This window comes from Ranitomeya variabilis, chromosome 3 (genome assembly GCF_051348905.1).
Source record: "Ranitomeya variabilis isolate aRanVar5 chromosome 3, aRanVar5.hap1, whole genome shotgun sequence".
In the NCBI taxonomy this organism is placed as follows: Eukaryota; Metazoa; Chordata; class Amphibia; order Anura; family Dendrobatidae; genus Ranitomeya; species Ranitomeya variabilis.
This window is the reverse complement of record NC_135234.1, coordinates 640,726,579-640,746,251: the sequence shown is the minus strand read 5'-3', so window position 1 is coordinate 640,746,251 and position 19,673 is coordinate 640,726,579. Positions and strand designations below refer to the sequence as shown.

The 19,673-nt window shown below is 45.3% G+C and overlaps 1 protein-coding gene across 31 annotated transcripts in view; it reads left to right on the top strand.

The window, feature by feature from the left end:
* Nucleotides 1-594: 594 nt before the first annotated feature.
* The window catches only part of NACA (nascent polypeptide associated complex subunit alpha), a 56,627-nt gene continuing 37,548 nt past the window's right edge, over nt 595-19,673 (top strand). For 9 of the 31 annotated variants that reach the window (XM_077297629.1, XM_077297634.1, XM_077297633.1 and 6 more), the window contains exons 1-5: nt 1,267-1,382; nt 3,243-3,314; nt 17,625-17,690; nt 18,109-18,168; nt 19,590-19,658. In XM_077297629.1, the coding sequence (XP_077153744.1) occupies nt 3,245-3,314; nt 17,625-17,690; nt 18,109-18,168; nt 19,590-19,658 (265 nt within the window). In that variant the 5' untranslated portion in view covers nt 1,267-1,382; nt 3,243-3,244. Of the gene's footprint in view, nt 1,428-3,242; nt 3,315-17,624; nt 17,691-18,108; nt 18,169-19,589; nt 19,659-19,673 lie in introns of all 31 variants that reach the window. The other 22 variants (XM_077297624.1, XM_077297625.1, XM_077297622.1 and 19 more) reach the window with 16 other exon arrangements.

Genomic DNA, 19,673 nt, shown 5'->3' with positions numbered 1-19,673 from the left:
GGATTGGCAGGAGACCCCTGAGGTTGTCATTGCCAAACTGCTATGAACGTCACACTGTGATCGGCGCTCATAGTAGATGAGCATTTTAGCTACACACAGCTAACACAAGTGATCAGACGATCGCAGCTTTTAGTCTCACATGGAGGCTAAATATATTAATATTAAAAAATATAAATTCAAATCATCCCCCTTTTGCCCCATCCAAAATAAAACAATGAAAAAAAAAAAATCACATTTGGTATTGCTGCGATTAGAAACACCTGATCAAGATATAAAAAAAAAATAATAATCCAACTGGTATAAGGCATAACAATAAAAAAATCAAAACTTCAGAATTACGTTTTTTTGGTCGCTGCAACACTGCAATAACGGGCGGTCAAAACATCGTATCTACAACCCCTGGCAAAAATTATGGAATCACCGGCGGCCTTGGAGGATGTTCATTCAGTTGTTTAATTTTGTAGAAATAAAGCAGATCACAGACATGGCACAAAACTAAAGTCATTTCAAATGGCAACTTTCTGGCTTTAGTAAACACTAAAAGAAATCAAGAACAAAACATGTGGTAGTCAGTGATGGTTACTTTTTAACCAAGCATAGGGGAAAATTTAAATTTCACTGCACTTGGAATTTTTTTTCTCGTTTTCCAGCACACAACATGGTAAATCCAATGTTGTTCAAACGTAAAACTCGTCCTGCAAAAATAAAGCCTCTCATGGCCATAGTGAAGGAAAAATAAAAAGTTATGGCTCTGGGAAGGGGAGCAAAAAACGGAAATGCAAATGTCGGGGGTTAAAGACACCAACAAGCCAGATGTCAGATAGTGAAGCTTAGAGAAAGCGGAGAAAGTTCTGGCGGCTCCGACCGTGAAGGAACAAAACCTAAATCCACAGGTACCATCTAGAGATGAGCAGACGGCCAGAGGCCGCGGCACCGGCGGAAGGGAAGAGCTCCGTGCCCTCCTGTCCGGTACCACTGAGCCGCTCTACCCATGAACCCATCCGCTCATCTCTGGCCCCCACTGTCCCGGGTTTAGGTCTACACCCCGCAGTCTCAGGCATCTGCTGAACGTCCCTCACGGTCAGGGGAGAAAGGAATGGTACACGGGTGGCTAGTGGCGGGGCCGGCATAGTATGGGTCCTGTGGGCCTAGTCTGCAGCCATGGCCGCTCTGCGGGCGGGACTGAGCTCAGGTGCACTCCACACACGACACGCGAGCTCTTCCCACCGACGGCCAGCGCCAGCTGCTCCCCACACGTCTCCTGGCAGCAGGTGTGACCCCCGCCGTGACCCGGAAGCACTGCCGTCCGGCCGCGGTATCCCGGAAGCAGTGCGCTGTGGGCGTTCTTTCTTCAGCCATCTTGGACCCGAGCTCCTCACACAGTGAGTGTCTCTTTCGCATCCAAATCCATCCTCGCCGTTCTGCAAGTAATTCCCCGTCTGTGAGGCGTCGGTGGCGAGGGCCGGGTGCGGTGTGAAGGGCGCGGGGTGTCTGGGCCTAGGCTGACCGCAGAAAGGCCGGGGAAGTAACGAGGAGAGAGGGGGAGCGCTGGGTCACGGTGTCTGCTCCGGGGTTCCAGGACTGGTGTCCCCCTGGTGTGCGGCCCCCGGGACGGGTGAGGCCCGAGTCCTGCCCGCGGGGCCTGGTCTCACATTGGCCTGTATGGGCAGCTGTACGGGCATGGTGGCAGACGCCGACCCGGGCCACTAGCTGTGCCCGGGCTGCAGAGCATGGCCCCGCAGAGCCCTAGTGAGGGGCCATGTCTGAGCCCTAGTGAGGGGCCATGTCTGAGCCCAGTGTTCCTGTGACCGCTGCTATGTGCTCTTTCCCCCGTAGTCAGTATGTGTCTGGTCTGTTCCCAGCTCTCCTCTTACCTTCCCACTGATGCTGAACCTGTGGGCCGATCAGACAAGTTCTACTTATTACATTGGGGACAGAACGTGTGTGTGATCGCCCAGCAATGATCATGGTGCTATAACAGGAGCTGTCAGTTCTCCACTAACCCGTATCGCAGTCCTAACACTCAGGCTTCATATCGTTCTATGGAACAAAACTTCGGCAAAATGCACAGCGTGTCCGTGCTTCGTGTCTGGGTATATGCTCATAAGTGCATCCGCCAAACGTAGTGGGCACCTCATAGAGTAATATAGGAGACTGTCAAATTTGGGTCAAGATACCCACAGCCGATCCGTGTGCAGACCAAAACATGGAGGTGTGAATCCATACTTACACTAATCGGCTTATGAGGAATTTTTTTTTTTTTTTTTAACTACCTCAATTAAACAAAAAGCTTTTGAAGTCACCCAGTTGTGTAGACCTTAATATATCTCGTTAATACCTTAAAGACTGATCTGAGTGTTCAGAAGTCGGATCCACTGTTCTCAGCTGCTCACCAGGACAGCTGAGACCGCAACACCACACTGGGAGGTTTATCGTTACACCCATCATCAGTTTTCACCTTATCTAGAGTTACAGAAGATGTCCAATTTTTAATATAATATATATTTATCTATGTGTATATATACTGCTTTGGCTTAAAAAGTAAAGTTTACTCCCCCACTGCCTGTCCTCTCTGCAGCCTGCAGTGTCTGACTGTAGAGGTGATGGCATGTTGACATCACTGCAGCAGAAAGATGGAGAGTGATCACAGGTTGCAGTGTGCCAGTGCAGCTCTCTATTTTCAAATACAGAAAGCTTATGGAGTAAAAAAATTCCACCATCCCTGGGTTCTGCATGAGTCAGCAGACTTGTGAATTTGTACAGCGCGTACTGTCAGGATTCTCCCAATGCCAACGGGAGACCGGGCAGTCATGTGACTGCAAGTACGCGCTATGCATACTAACAGTGACATTTCCAACTGGATGTCTGCGGCGTCACTCACTTTGCTTCTTTTGTGTGAGGCTGCACATTTCTAGGCTGAATGTAGCAGGGAATACCCATACTCGTGATCACACAACTGCTGGCACTGGAGAATCCTGACGGTTTGTGATGTGAGGATTCATGAGTCTGCGGTCACATATAGTAGCTGCAGACTTTCATGCCAAACCTGGACAAGCCCTTTAAGGTGGCATACTCCTCAGGTAACTGTCCCAATGAACGTACCCTTGGCCACCGTTCCTGTATTTGTAGGTTTTTACTTGGCAGCTGCTTTGTGTGCTAATAAATCCGTTAAGAGTATCGTAATGGCATTGTCACTGTATGTGTTACTGGACTAAAGAGTTTTATTTCTTCCTTCATTTTAGAAATGCCTGGTGAAGCCACAGAAACTGTCCCTGTTGCGGAACAAGAACTCCACCAGCCACAAGCGGAGACGGGTAAGTGCATGAGCTCATGTTCTAGCTTATTTCCTTCTGTTCCTTCTTCATCAGCCACTCCCTCAGCCAGGCTACAATTTCTGGCTTTATGTTCTCCTCCAATGTTTGCATAACTTTTATTCAAAAGTGTCGTAGTGACATGTTGGAGGCTTTGATCATTAAAGATCTGACTGCTGAGACAGCACTGATCTCTGAAACAGAAGTTTAAAGTGCTCAGCTGAATGTCCTGTCCCTTAGAACTTAAGGCCATGGTCAGGGTTTGGTCAGTATTTTGCATCACTATTTAGGTCCAAACCAAGAGCAAAACAATCAGAGAAAAAATGTAATAGAAACATGTCACCACTTCTGCATTTTTCAGACAGTCCTGGTTTTGGCTTAGAGATACTGATGTCAAATACTGAATGCGTGAAGGTGGCCTAACTCACTTCTCCAAGGAAAGAAACAAGGAGCACCCATTCACAGAAAATATGCAAGACTGTGCACTCTGGTCAGTTCTTTGGAAACAGCTGAACTTAACAGACAAGGTGCACCGCTAAGCATTTCTGCCGCTTCTTTTCTGAGATCAGCCCCTGGGATTTCAGTACCCAAAGCTATGAATTTCAAGTTTTCTGAAATTGGATGTATGTTAAAACTGGACAATTGGGGATGTAAAGTGCTGATGATGAATAATCAGAACCTGCAAATCTGGCCTGAGTACACACTGAACATGTGACAAAATGCCAATAATGCTTGCATTTCACTGGTCTGGTTAACACTGCACATTGGCCAGGACACCTTTGATGTGCTTTTGTGTTTTAGGCTTGTATACTTTGGGAGCCATTTAATTTTTCAACTTGTTTTGTAGTAACTGATTGTTTTTTACAGGTATCACACATAACAGTGTTGTATATACTCTCATATGATGGTCTATAAGAGCTACTTGTAGTTATTGGCTTGTTTAATTAGGATTTATTCCAGGAATAAGTAATAGTTTTTTCTATGGTAGGACATTTATAGAATACTCATATTTCCACATTGTCTATACTGTTTACCTTCTGGTGGGGAGTTTGCCTGTGGTACCAAGTCCTTGGCTAAAAACGATATGAGCAGAGGCCACGCTCCGGAATTCAGTTTGCATGGATCTCGTCAGTAAAGCTAATACAGAAGAGAGAGATTGAGGAGTGTTGTATCCTGTTTATTTGGTTCACTCTCCTTAAATATTAGTGACCTTGTATTAGTTGGGGGAGGGGGGTGTTCATGCATTTATCGTGTAGTGTTTTTTTCTATAAATCAACAGGATATGTAAAAATAAAAAAATGTAATATCTTATTAGAGAAAAGCCACTTATCGGTCACTTTGTTTCTGACACAGATCATTCACACTTAAAAACTTCTCTATCTGGCTACAAATCTGTCTGCAGTGAGGGATCAAATTCTACCTTCTGCCAATGCAACTGGAGAGGGAGGGGGAAAGCTGGAGAGGATCAAAAACCGAAAAGCACATGGAGAACCTGACCAGACTTCTAGTTCAGGGGTAGAACTGATAAGTGTCGGCACAAGCCCTCTAATGGCCAATATTTGTGTTATCCATAATACACACTACTGCTCTTCCTGGAAGTGCAGTTACAATGTAAATCTGGCATTTTGGTGTTCATCCCTCACTGCAGTGAATTGTTTCCGAGCATGTGTTTGGTGGGGCCTGTAAATGGCAGGAATCTTGTTCGTTCACACGGTGCTGCTATTCCAGTAACTTCTCCCTCAACCACTGGGGAGGCGGCTGCGCCTACAGAAGTGGCTGCAGGATGTCAGGATAAAAAGCCTGGGTCTCAGAGCTCAAAGGTGGTGGCTAGTGAGACTTCTCAGACGGCAGGAGCCGCTCCTGAGCCCTCAGGTAGGTGGCCTATCCATAGGTAATGCGTTTGCTATGTGTCTTGTAAGCAATAACTTGTCACAGGCAGCATGTATCACTTATACAGATATTTGGTCTATTCACATAAGAGCACTGGACCCACCTGCAGTATTTATGTAGAAAAATAACACTTAAAGGGAACCTGTGACTTCGCGTAAACTATTCATCTGCAGGTAAATGGCATTACAATTCACCCTGGCCTCGAAAGTAAAAAATGAACTTATTTCCTCCCTGGAGCTGCTGCCTTTGTCATGTGGGCTTGCACAGAGCGGTTATAGTCACCATATTGGTGCTGAGAGAGCTGTCGAAGTGCCTGGGCGTGATTACAGCGATAGTGAGGGGTGCTGAGAGGTGCCTGTTACCACCTCCCTGCACACCCCTATTGCTGAAAGCTGGCAGCTCCTGGGAGGTAATAAGTTAATTTTCTCCCAGTGGGCATGCTTTCATTCACGGCAGCCGTGCGGCGTTGTAACGCTATCTTCCTGCAGATTAACTCCATATCTGAGATTAATAGTGTTCCATTTGAAGTATTGTGTTATATCTGGCTATAAAACTTCACAAGGACCTCTGTTGTATGTATTTTACTCGCTTGTATAGCACCATTAATGCCACAGCACTCTAACAAACGTATTCTGCACTGTCCCCATTGGGGCTCACAATCTAAATTCTCTATCAGTATGTCTTGTGTGTTGGCGGAAACCCACGCAATCTTACAAGTTCCTTGCAGACGTGGTGACATTTGAACCCAAGACCCCAATGTGCCTAGGCTACATCACTAACCACTGAGCCACTGTGCTGCCCATATGGCAAGTTCATACATTTCTCATTATTGCAATACATGATTCTCCGGTACTTTAGGTGCTTTTGTGTAGTATGTATCCGATCACCTCCGTCTTTACATGAGGTCACATAACTTTTTTCCTTCACTCCTCCCTTGTTTCCTGCTAATCTCCATTGTGGGAATGTGCTGAGTTGCAGCATTTCCTTCAGCGCATGGACTGCTGATCAGTCTGTCACTGGCTTTCCACCGCCTTGATCTCACTTTCTGCTTGTTTGGTCTTTGCCTTATTTTGTTTCATTGCGTTAACTGATAAAATAGTTAGTGAGCAGTTCCTGAACAATTACTATTTAGATACATTTCTATGCACACTTTTTCTGCTACCATCCCCTTTCTGTTGGTTACAAACCTAGTTAGCTTCAGCTTACATAGGGACAAAGTTTACTTGGTTGATTGTCTGAGGTCATGGCTATATACCATAGGTCTATCATAGAGTTATCGGGTATCTTGCCTTTAGCTGTATTAGCAACATGTTAGGTACTTATAATGTTAAAGGAACTCTGTCAACACAGAATGATTGGTGTCGCCATGAAGCAGTGCTGGACTTTCAACAATCATTTAAGTACACCTTTCCCCTGCACCTCCGCCCTTCACTGTGTCTATGAAGCCAGAGCTGTCAATCAAATAAAAGGGAAGGGTGGAGATGAAACAAGCAGGTGGGAAGGTGTATATAAATGATTGGCCCTGCCATGATGCATTGAGCGTCTGGTCTTGGTTTGAACAGTTAGGCTAAGTTCACACAGGGCGTTTTGCTGCATTATTTTTAATGTGGGTTTTTTATGCTAATTTTCAGCTGTTTTACAGTACCAGCAAAACCTATGAGATTTCAGAAATCTCATGCACACACACTGGTTTGTTTGTCATCCGTATTTTGTGCTTTGCATGGTTTCTGGGACATAGAGCATATCACCTCTTTCAGCGTTTTTTCAGCAGTTTTCACACATTGACTTGAATAGGTGGTGAAAAAGCGCAAGTATCGGGTTTTGCTGTGTTTTGTGGCAAAACCTGATTCGATGGAATAGGACTTTTCCCTTCCCCCATGACGGCACACCTGAGAGAGGGGATCCGCCCAGTCAGGACAGGAACCCTACTGAAAATAAAAGGGCGGTACCTCTCCCTCGCTTCAGTTGGGTTTCCTGTCCTGACAGGGACCCTTGTGCTGAACACGGCGGTTCGACTTACCCAGGTCCCGTCCCGGCGTGGAAGAACAGGCAGCGCCTGTGCGTCGGAGGTTCGGGTCCTGGAGGCGCCGTCCGCAGGTCCCCCCGGGTCACTGCGTCCGTGCGGGCGTTGTGCAGCATGGTTGGAGGACCGGGTTCCTTCCATGGCTGCCACGCCGCCCACCCCTCTCTGCCGGCGCGGCGGCCGCTTCCGGGTCGCTCTTCTGACGTCGCACGTCAGGCCCGCTGTGAATGGGCGTGCCCGTGTGACGTCGGAGGCAGGCGCCGGATCCAAGATGGCGGCGCCCATGAAGAAAACGCCGGCCGGTGAATGAAGACTCCGGCGGCATGGCAGAGAGGGGGAGGGATCACTATTGGGCACCGGAGAGGCGGGGAGTGCAGTGGTCGCCCCATAAAAGGGTGCTGGACCACAGAAGACGCGCTCATGTCCAAAAACTTCGCCATGGAGGTAGGACAACAAGAGCAGCTGCAGCAGTCTTCTTCACAGCAGCAGCAGCCGGAGCTCTCACCAGATGCCTTGCCGAGCCACCAACATACCAGGAGCAGCCGCTCAAGTGGTAAAAACAGTGGTCGTTCCGTCCGGCAAGATTCGTCAACGTCCAGGAGGGACGCTTCACGTGCATCTGTCCAGCCTCAAAAATCGGTACCCTTGATTGTCGGCGGTGGTGAGTGATCTACGTGAATGTATCCCTTATGGTAACAGGGTCCATTTTTCTGTTTTGATCACTAGGGGTCCAGGAAAGCTACCGGTAAAACAAAGAACCGAGAGTGTGCCCTTTGTAAAAACCCGCTCGCAGTGCAGTATCGGAAGGATCTCTGTGCTGACTGCATAAATAAGACTATTCAAGAAGAAACCCCTAATTTCACCACTAGCCTTAAAGCCATAATACAGGCTGAAATAAAAGACTCCTTAAAATTGGCCCTTAGCGAACCAAGAGGGGGAAGCCGTAGGGCGTCTACAGAGTCGGATATCTCTCAGAGACAAGGGAGTCATAAAACATCCCGATCTCCCTCTACTTCCCCAGCCTCGGTCCACTCTTCAGATTCCTCCTCGGACAGTGATTCAGGAGGTCGTCCGTGCCTTCCCACGGAGGACGTGGACAAATTAGTCAAAGCAGTTAGGTCTGCAATGGGCCTTAAAGAGGAGAAGACACCTAGGTCACTAGAGGATGTCATGTTTGGTGGCTTAGAAGAGAGGAGGAAACGCACGTTTCCAGTTAATGCAAAAATAAAAGCATTAATTGAGAAAGAGTGGAAAAGACCTGAAAAAATGGGTTCTTTGCCCTCTTCATCCAAAAGGAGATATCCCTTTGAAAATAAAGACTCTGAACCTTGGGAAAAGATCCCCAAAATTGACGGAGCGGTAGCCAAATGCTTAAAAAAATCATCCCTTCCATTAGAAGACTCGGGTGTTCTTAAAGACCCGCTTGACAAAAAAGCAGATGGTTTTCTCAGACATATCTGGGAAGCCTCAGCGGGGGGCCTGAAGCCAGCAATCGCTGGAACTTGTACGGCCCGCGCTCTGATGGTCTGGCTACAGCAGATAGAGGATCAGCTAAGGGACAAGGTACCCAGATCCGACATCCTTGCCAATATATCCTTGGTGCAAGGGGCAGCAGCCTTTTTAGCAGACTCTTCTGCGGATTCCGCAAGACTAACGGCCAGAGCAGCGAGCTTGTCTAATGCGGCAAGAAGAGCCCTCTGGCTCAAAGGTTGTCCGGGGGATTTACCATCTAAACACAAGCTGTGCTCCATCCCATGTGATGGCCAACTCCTCTTTGGGAAAAAACTTGAAGAAATCCTGGAACATGCAGGAGATAAAAAGAAAGGCTTTCCCAATATCCCTAAAGAGTCCAAAAAACCCTTTTTTCGGAGGAGAAGATTTAATAGAGGTCGCCCCCCAGGAGAAAGAAAAAACTGGGACTTTAGGGATAAGAGAGGCTCAGGCTACATGTTCAAAGGGCCCTCTACATCGGCAAAGAAATCCCCCCAATGACATTACGCCAGAAGTGGGAGGAAGACTCTCCCTCTTCTTTCCGGCCTGGGTAAACATCTCCCCCAGTACCTGGGTCATAAATATAATCAGAGACGGCCTCAAAATAAAATTCACCTGTCCACCCAGACGAAACTTTATTATAACTCCCCGAAGAAAGTCCCAGCAGGAACAATCTGCCCTAGAAGCCGAAGTCCTGGGACTTATCCACAAAAAGGTTCTTCTGGAGGTTCCGGTTCAGGAGGAGGGAGTCGGGTTTTACTCCCCCCTCTTCTTAATCCAAAAACCGGATGGTTCTTGGAGAACTATTATAAACTTAAAAAAACTCAACCAATCCATAGAGAACTACTCTTTCAAGATGGAGTCTATAAATACGACCATAAAACTCCTTTTCCAACACTGCTTCATGGCAGTAATAGACTTGAAAGATGCGTATTATCATATACCAATGCATCCGGAATATCAGAAATACTTGAGAGTAGCTCTCTATGTCCAGAACCAGATGAAACATTATCAATACACAGCCCTTCCGTTCGGTCTGTCTACAGCTCCCAGGGTGTTCACCAAGGTGATGGTGGAAGTAATGTCATACCTCCGGTCCCGGGATGTAGTCATTGTCCCATATCTGGACGATTTCCTGGTAATAGGAAGATCAGAGTCCCACTGCACTCATCAAGTATCAGTGGTAACATCAACTCTAAGGGAGCTGGGTTGGATAATAAATATCCCCAAGTCCAGACTGCTGCCAGTAAAATTACAGTCCTTCCTGGGGTTAATACTGGACTCCGAACGTCAGCTCTGCCTTCTTCCAGAAAACAAGGTAGACAAAATAATAAATCTGACCGGTACAGCAATACGCCAGCCGACAATGACTCTGAGAAAGGCAATGTCCCTTCTAGGCTCGTTAACATCGTGTATTCCGGCAGTAGAATGGGCACAATTCCACCTAAGACAACTACAGTGGGAAGTTCTCTCAGCCCAAAGACTGCTAAAAGGGCATTTAGAAGGAAATCTATGTCTCTCCCTGGGCGTAAGGGATTCCCTAGTTTGGTGGACTGTGAGAAACCACCTGACAATGGGGGTCCGGTGGCAAAATCCGGTCATAGACATTATCACGACCGACGCAAGCGGTACAGGTTGGGGGGCTCACCTGAGGTCTCACTCTGTACAAGGGACCTGGTCCATACAAGAAAAGAACTATGGATCAAACGAAAAAGAGCTGTGGGCAGTGGAGAAATCCCTAAGACATTTTCTTCCTTTACTCCGGGGTCGCCATACTCGAATCCTGACGGACAATCGAGCAGTGGTGGCGTATGTCAATCATCAGGGGGGAACGAGGTCCAAAGGCCTCATGCAGGCATCAAACATACTCTTTCAACTAGCAGAACAACACCTGTCATCTCTGTCGGCATTGCACATCAAAGGCACAGAAAACACTCAAGCGGACTTCCTGAGTCGCAGAGGCTTAAGGCAGGGGGAATGGTCATTAAACCCCCAGATATTTCAACAAATAGTCCAAGCCTGGGGCACACCAGAGATAGACTTGTTCGCCAACTCCCACAACAGAAAAGTCAGGAGGTTCTGCTCCTTGAATCCGAGAGAACATCCCTTCGCAGTAGATGCCCTACTGATACCTTGGAAGTTTTCTCTGGCCTACGCATTCCCCCCGATAGTGATGATTCCAGCTGTGATCCGGAAGATCAGAGAGGATCAGGCGAATATCATCTTCATAGCTCCTTTTTGGCCAAGGAGACCTTGGTTCTCCCTTCTAAGGCAGATGTCGGTAACAGACCCATGGATCCTGCCAGAGGTTCCGGACCTGCTAACCCAGGGCCCAGTGACCCACTCTCAGGTGAAGGGCTTCCATCTCGCAGCCTGGAATTTGAGAGGGCGTTACTAAGTCGCCAAGGATTCTCTCCAGGGTTAGTCTCCACCCTGTTGAAAAGCAGAAAACCCATAACCTCTAGAATCTATGGTAGGACATGGAAAAAATTTCTCGACTTCCTGGGGGAACCATTGGGGGAGGTGGCTCCAATAGGTCCTATCCTAGAGTTTCTGCAAGCAGGATTACATCTTGGGTTAGCAACCAGCACCCTTAAAGTTCAGGTTTCTGCCTTGGGGGCCCTATATAATTGTAATCTTGCCTCAAATAAATGGGTCTCACGATTCATAAAATCTTGTAGTAGATCTCGGCCAGTTATTATCCCAAAAATCCCTCCTTGGGATCTAAATTTGGTCTTAGAAGCCCTGACTAAACAGCCCTTTGAGCCTTTGCAGGAGTTATCACCTAAGTTACTTACCCTTAAAACAGTTTTACTAGTAGCCTTAACATCGGCACGTAGGGTAAGTGATTTACAGGCCCTGTCAATATGCCCTCCTTATACTCAGGTTTTTGATGACAGGATTGTTCTAAGACCAGACCCGGCTTATCTCCCCAAGGTGGTTCAAAAGTTCCATAGGAGTCAGGAGATTACTTTACCATCTTTCTGTAGTAATCCTAAAAATCCAGGGGAACAAAGGTTCCACATGTTAGATGTGAGAAGATCTATGTTACAATACATGTCTGTGACTAATCAGTGGAGGAAAGACCAAACCCTATTCGTAGCCTTTCAGGGTAGCAAAAGAGGGTGCGGGGTAGCTAAAAGTACCATTGCTAGATGGATCAGGGAGGCCATTAGTTTATCCTACTCTGCAAGTGGCACTCCGGTTCCTGACGGCATCAAGGCTCACTCCACCAGAGCCGTGGCTACCTCCTGGGCAGAGAAAGCTGAGGTATCAATTGACCAAATTTGCAAGGCCGCTACCTGGTCCTCACCCTCAACTTTTTTCAAACACTACCGGCTAGACCTTTCCTCCTCTGCTGACCTAACCTTTGGTAGAAGGGTGCTCCAAGCGGTGGTCCCTCCCTAAGGTTTCATTCTACAAAATTCTCTCAGGTGTGCCGTCATGGGGGAAGGGAAAACACCAAGGTTACTTACGGGTAGCCGGTTTTTCCGGAGCCCATGACGGCACCCGTATATTCCCCCCCTTTTTTTCACCCTTTCGGTGTGCACTATTGTTTTGGGTGTGTTTAGTTAATATAATGTGGTGTTGGATTGCCATGTATACTAACCAGGGGGGCCTCTCATGCTCTGAAAACCAACTGAAGCGAGGGAGAGGTACCGCCCTTTTATTTTCAGTAGGGTTCCTGTCCTGACTGGGCGGATCCCCTCTCTCAGGTGTGCCGTCATGGGCTCCGGAAAAACCGGCTACCCGTAAGTAACCTTGGTGTTTTTTTTTTAAACACTAAACTTTATCAGCATGCACAAGCGACAAATTTAGCATGCCAAAACACCACCAAAACACAAACACCAAGGAAGTCATGTTTTTTTTTTTTTTTCTGCAGTTTTTCCTGCCAAGAGATCAGGTTTTGATGCAGAAGAAAAGCGCCTAGTGTGAACTTACCTTTATGATGTGCTGACAGTCCCTTTAATAAATCTGAGTAAAATCTGTATAACTGTGATGCAGTTACTTTGCTTTAGAACTATGAGTATAGTTATGTTATCTGTTAATGTACTCAGTCACAGATGGCCTCTCCCCTCCCTCTGGGGCACCTACACCCCCAGGTATGACCTAGTGTTGCTGCTTTGTACACTAATGGTGTGCTATCCAGTGGGGAACTAACACTGCCATATGTAGCGGGTAGTAATAATGCTGAACCGTGTCTAATATGTAACTTGTCACTTGTAAATACCATCTCCATGTAACCTTAACGTGTTTTCAGGCTTTACTTGTTCTCCAAGAAGCATAACATCATCTATGTGATGTATCTTGGACACTCATTTTCTAAATTTGGCAGAGTAGTAATTAGAAATGGACGAACCCGGATGGAACTGTCCGGCGTTCGTACCGGATAGTCACTGTTTGGACTTGAACGCTGAATACGGACTTTTTACTGAAGTCTGGTGCAGTGTTCGGGGTAAGTCCATGGTGAGCAGGAGAGAGAGAATTTTTTTTCTTAGCAGTTTGGGAATCCATTATTTTCAATGGGGTTCGGCTCAGGTACGAGTAGTAATGAATATAGCATTAGTTGTCCTGTCTCTCCCACTCTCGAACCCATGCTGTGTGCTATTTAGTCCATGAGCCGGGCCAGATATCGGTACCACCCGGAGTGACTAATTTTCTTTGGTATTTTTAGGTAGATGCATGTCTGTAGTTTATTTTTTGATATGATAGCCCTTACATATACGTAGCTTATTAACCCCTTCAGCCCTAGGCCTATTTGTACCCAAGTGCCTAAGCCAATCTGACCTGTGCCACTTCATGGGCTAATAACTTTGGAACGCTTTCACCTATCCAAGCCATTCTGAGATTGTTTTCTCGTGACATATTGTACTTCACGTCAGTGCTAAATGGGAGTCAATATATTTTACCTTTCTATATAAAAAAATGCTAAATATTCGGAAATTTTGGAAAAATCGGCAATTTTTTAACTTTGAAATTCTCTGCTTTTTACAAAAATACTGATACCCCCCATAATAGTTATTAATTTACACTCCCCACATGTTTACTTCATATTGGCATCATTTTGAAAATGAAACCTTATTGTTTTACGACGTAATAGGGCTTATAGTTTTATGCGCAATTTTTCACATTTACAGCAAAACCCACTTTTCAAAGGACCAAGTCACTTCTGAAGTCACTTTAAGGGGCTTACATAACAGAAACCACCCATAAATTACCCCATTTTGCAAACTACACCCCTCAAGCTGTTCAAAACTCATTTTTAAAAACTGTTAACCCTTTAGGTGTTCCACAGGAATTTTAGCAGAATGAAGGCGAAATTTCAAAATTTCATTTTTTTTCCAGATATTACATTGTAATCCAATTTTACCTGCAACCTAGCAAGGGTTAACGGCAAACCCAAACTTGGTTACCCTAATTCTGCAGTTTATAGAAACACCCCACATGTACTCGTAAACTAAAGTATGGGCACACAGCACAGCTCAACACGGAAGGAGCGCTATGTGGTTTTTGGGTGGCGGATTCACTGGAAGAAATCTAGGGGGCCATGTCACATTTGAAGGCTGCCTGAGGTACCCCCACAGTGGAAACCCCAAAAAGTGACCCTATTTTGGAAACTACACCCCCAAGGAATCTTTTAGGGGGTATAGTGACCACTTTGACCCAACCAGTGTTTCACAGTAGTTGGAAACACTTGGTTGAGAAAATGGAAAAAGTGCATTTTTTACATGAAGGTGTCATTTTAGGCTCATTTAGGCTCAAGGTGGCTTTTCGGTCCAGATCGGTAGCAAGAATCCTTTTGGACGAATTCCTGTGGACCAGACCATTGAAGAGACAATCAACAAAGACACCCAGACACCAGGGGGCACAAAAGGCTTCAGCCTCAAAGTTGGAGCTGTTTCCAGGTTCTACCTGACATCAGAGTACCGCAGTATGTACTTGAGGCAGCTGAGGGCCCTGGTAGGCCAACAATATACTGACTTCAGCCATTCAGACCTACAGGTGTCTAGGATTAGAAGAGATGAAGCCGATGTCCAATCTTTCGTTCAACTGCTGGAGACAGGTTGGGTGAACCCCTTCAACAAAGAGCATAATGGTGAACTTATCAGTTTGTCAACAGCGACTGTAGCACCACCAGATGTAGCCAAAGACCTTCAAGGGGCATACAGTATAGGAGAGGATGCATATCAAACATTCAAGGATGAGCGTTTGGGTACCGATAAGCCAACTACATTGTTTCATGACAAGATGACGAAGAACAAACTTAAAACGTTCTCTAACATCCAAATGAAGACACGCAGACAAGGTCTTGGCAAGGAGGTAATTTTGAAGGCTGACAGAAACCTATTTGGCCAGATGATACTTGTAGCTGAGAACAGAAAGCTACAAATGAGTGATGTCTTGACTCATCCCCTGGGTCCATTGCCATGGGCACTTGCCAATGGTGATGGGTCTATCCGCAAGACCAACAAGGCTGCCCTCGCAAGGGAGTTGGAGAGGAATGCTCGTCCTGCAGAAGTGATCCCCGAGCCCTCTGCAACCATCATTGATGGGATGAGCCTGGTTCAGAAACTGAAGGGAAACAATGCAACATTTGGCCAGCTAGCAGGCACAGCAATGAGTCGCGCTATCCATGAGGGTGCTAAGAGCAAGCGCATTGATATTGTCTTTGACGTCTACAAGGAGACATCCATCAAAGATACAGAAAGAGTCAACAGATATGAAGGCACAGGGATCCATTTCAAGAACATTCAACATGGGCACAACATCCAGCAGTGGAAAAAGCTTCTAAGTAGTTCCTCCAACAAGGCAAGTCTCATAAAGTTTCTGGTAGAAGAATGGAAGGCGAAACACCACAGGGAGAAGCTTGAGGAGAAGGAGCTGTATGTCACATGTGAGCAGCTCTGCTTTAAGATCACCAAAGAACAGTGGGAAGAGGCTGCTGACCTTAAGTCAAATCAAGAAGAAGCAGACACACGCCTCCTTCTCCATGCTCTTCATGCAGCAGAATCTGGTTACAAGTCGGTCATCATCACTTCGGAGGATACTGATGTCATGGTCCTGTGTCTGGGCATGTGCCACAAAATCCCATCCCACCTGTTCCAGAAATGCGGTACACAGAACCGGACAAGATTCCTGGATATCACCACTCTGAGCCGAACATTGGGAGGCAGCGTATGTGATTCATTGATTGGTATGCATGCATTTACAGGCTGTGACACCGTCAGTGCATTCGCTGGCCGTGGGAAGATGACGACACTCAAGCAGTTGAAGATGAACAAGACATACCAGGATGCCTTTCAGGAAGTTGGTCGTTCATGGGAAGTGTCTACCGAACTTTTTGAGAAGTTACAGGAAATCACCTGCCACATGTACCTGCCAACTACCCAAACAACTGAGGTAAACAGGCTCCGTTATCAGCTGTTCTGTGCCAGACGTGGAGTGGTAGAGTCAAGTCAACTCCCTCCTTGCCAGGACTGCCTTTTCATGCATGCACTGCGTGCAAACTACCAGGCTGCGATCTGGAGGAGAAGTCTGCAGAGCCAGCCATGGGTTGCAAACCCAACAGACTGCGGTTGGATGATAGATAACGACGGAAAGCTTGTTGTCAAGTGGATGCAAGGGGCACCAGCACCAGAAGCTATTATACAGCTACTGTCCTGCAAGTGTGTGCGGTCATGTGAACTTCCTCAGTGTAGTTGCCTCAGCAATGGCCTGAAGTGCACAGACATGTGCAGATTACAGACATGCCAGAACAAGGGTACTGAAGACGAGCCAGTAGAACAACAGTCAGATTCAGAGTCCGATGTTGAAGATATTATGGAGTAACATATATATATATATATATATATATATATATATATATATATATATATATATATATATATATATATATATATATATATATATATATATATATATATATATATATGCACATGACATGTTCAGTGTGTATTTACATAACTTGGATTAAATTTTGTTACAAATACTACATCTAGTCACTCCGGGTGGTACCGATATCGTCATATTTGGTTCTTGGCTCATGCTAAAATTCCTGTGGAACACCTAAAGGGTTAACAGTTTTTAAAAATGAGTTTTGAACAGCTTGAGGGGTGTAGTTTGCAAAATGGGGTAATTTATGGGTGGTTTCTGTTATGTAAGCCCCTTAAAGTGACTTCAGAAGTGACTTGGTCCTTTGAAAAGTGGGTTTTGCTGTAAATGTGAAAAATTGCGCATAAAACTATAAGCCCTATTACGTCGTAAAACAATAAGGTTTCATTTTCAAAATGATGCCAATATGAAGTAAACATGTGGGGAGTGTAAATTAATAACTATTATGGGGGGTATCAGTATTTTTGTAAAAAGCAGAGAATTTCAAAGTTAAAAAATTGCCGATTTTTCCAAAATTTCCGAATATTTAGCATTTTTTTATATAGAAAGGTAAAATATATTGACTCCCATTTAGCACTGACGTGAAGTACAATATGTCACGAGAAAACAATCTCAGAATGGCTTGGATAGGTGAAAGCGTTCCAAAGTTATTAGCCCATGAAGTGGCACAGGTCAGATTGGCTTAGGCACTTGGGTACAAATAGGCCTAGGGCTGAAGGGGTTAATAAGCTACGTATATGTAAGGGCTATCATATCAAAAAATAAACTACAGACATGCATCTACCTAAAAATACCAAAGAGAATTAGTCACTCCGCTTGGTACCGATATCGTCAAATTTGGTTCTTGGCTCATGGACTAATTGAGGAGTAGTGTTTTAGTAGGAGAGTTGTTAAAGGGCTGTTCTCCCCACAGTACATGTGATAACTTGCTGATCGGTGGTCTGACCACTTGCCTATTTCTCATGTGCAGCTTTTTATACTTTACCTGTTCATACTCGAGAATCTTTCTTGTTTAGTTCCAAAAACAGAGCTGTCGACCCCTGCTGCTGCCGTAGAGCCTGCTGCTAATACTAAGGCTCCAGGTATTATCGCTTGCGAAACTCGAGTTTATTTATTTTTAATAGTTTGCAGTGTTGACTAACATTCACCCATAGATGTAAGAAAGTAGCATGCAAATTGCCATAAATCTGTCATGGCAAATACAGATGGGGACCTGATTTTTGTGCCTCATCTTTACTTGTTGCAAAAACCGCAGTAAATTGAGTATGGTTTGCACATGTGATCAGCCATTGCCACGATTGTATGTCCCTTAAGTGTCACTTTTCATACCTGTTTTAGGCACTTTCCCCCAGTTATGGATCAGGCCTGTTTAGTGCATGCTGGTTACACTGCTACTGCTATTCGTAGCTTATCTGTTGGCTTCCCTTGCAATTTAGTTATAATTGTAGTGCATGGTGCTAAGGTTATTGCCGTGTGTAAATGAATAAACTCTGCCTTCAGAGACCCAGCCTCCACCAGCTGAAATTCCCGCACTGCCAACCTCCGATGCCAAAGCACCAGGTATCACGTGCTTTCATTTTTCTACAGAAGTAAAATGTCAGATGCATTTAATTGCTTTCAATGTGTGGTGTGTTTTTCTCAGTTACTTTCTAACATATACAAGTGTCATGTGGTCATTCACCCATTTTACTTTTTGTGTACTAGTAAAACTAAAAAAAAAAATAAATCAGAATGTAAACTCAATTTGGAATTGCCATGCTTTCTTAGAATTAAAATAGGATGTCCATTCTACAAAATGATGAGCAGTACTTAAAGGGGTTGTGCCACCATAAAGAATACATTTAACTAAATGGAAAACGTGGAAATAAATTGGATTGTAATTTACAGTTATCAAAAATTATGGTGCGTTAAAAAATAACCTTTCACCATCTGAAGTATGCCCCTTGGCGTTATTCCGTCTGCAAGCGTCATCCGTCCTCCCAGTGACCGATCAGCTGGCCGATCATGTGCAATTCCTGTCCTAAAAAGGTCCCCTGCACTCACACAGGTCTGACAGCGTGCGCAGGATGCAGATTGCTGAGAAGCACGGAGGCGTGCGCAGTGACTTTCATGAATTTGGTATCGCCATAATCGTATTGACTTGCAGGAAAAAAAACCTGATGGGTGACACTTTCAATGTTCGGCATAGTGAGTAGCGTATACTATAAACCATGTTTAAAAAAAAAAAAAAAAGGCAGCATTCTGTTTGTCTATACATAAAGAGTTAGTGCATTAGTTAATGACCCATGTATTCCAAAATGGTACAGTTGACAAATGCAGCTCATCCTGAGTGGGGGGGGGGGGGATCTCATGCAGCTCCAATAGCAAAATGCGTTAAGGCTCTTGTAACAATACAGAAACCACCAAAAAGTCTGATCATAAAGTACCATAGTCCCCTCACTATAATCACAGGAAGGATTAATGCCGGTTCATAGATAACACAGCGTCACAATAGATGTGTCACCGGTCAGCCCATGCCTAGAATGATATTCCATAAAATTCAGTAGAAGTCTCTTGATTATTGCTGTCTCTGGTGTATGTAGCTGTTGTAAAGCGTTTGTCTAAATGCAGAAAATTGCATGAAGAAAGACTTAAACTGAGATGTTTCATGATCCGGTTTCAATATTGGAGATTCATTCCCTTCAAAGAGCCGTACATACAGCCTACATAATGTTTATCTCTTGTCTGAGGTTATCGCTGCCGATCCTGAAGCTCCAGGTATTTTTTTATGGGACATGGATATATAACTTTACCTGTCACGACACACGCACACGAGTCTCCTTTTACTCCAAGTTCCAGCTTCCCAACCTACAATGTTCTCATTTGGGTTTTTGAAGCCCTGGGTTATGATTCCATAGTATTTGGAGTTGTAGCTGTTTTGGACAGAGGAGACGTGCACTGAAGTTGTTAGTAATCTGTCTGTATATATATATTTGGTTTAGCCTCAAAAGACAAGCTTCCATCACCCAAGGTCCCAAAAGTCCCTGCTGCTGACTCCTCCAAAGCTCAAGGTACTGACATGTCTG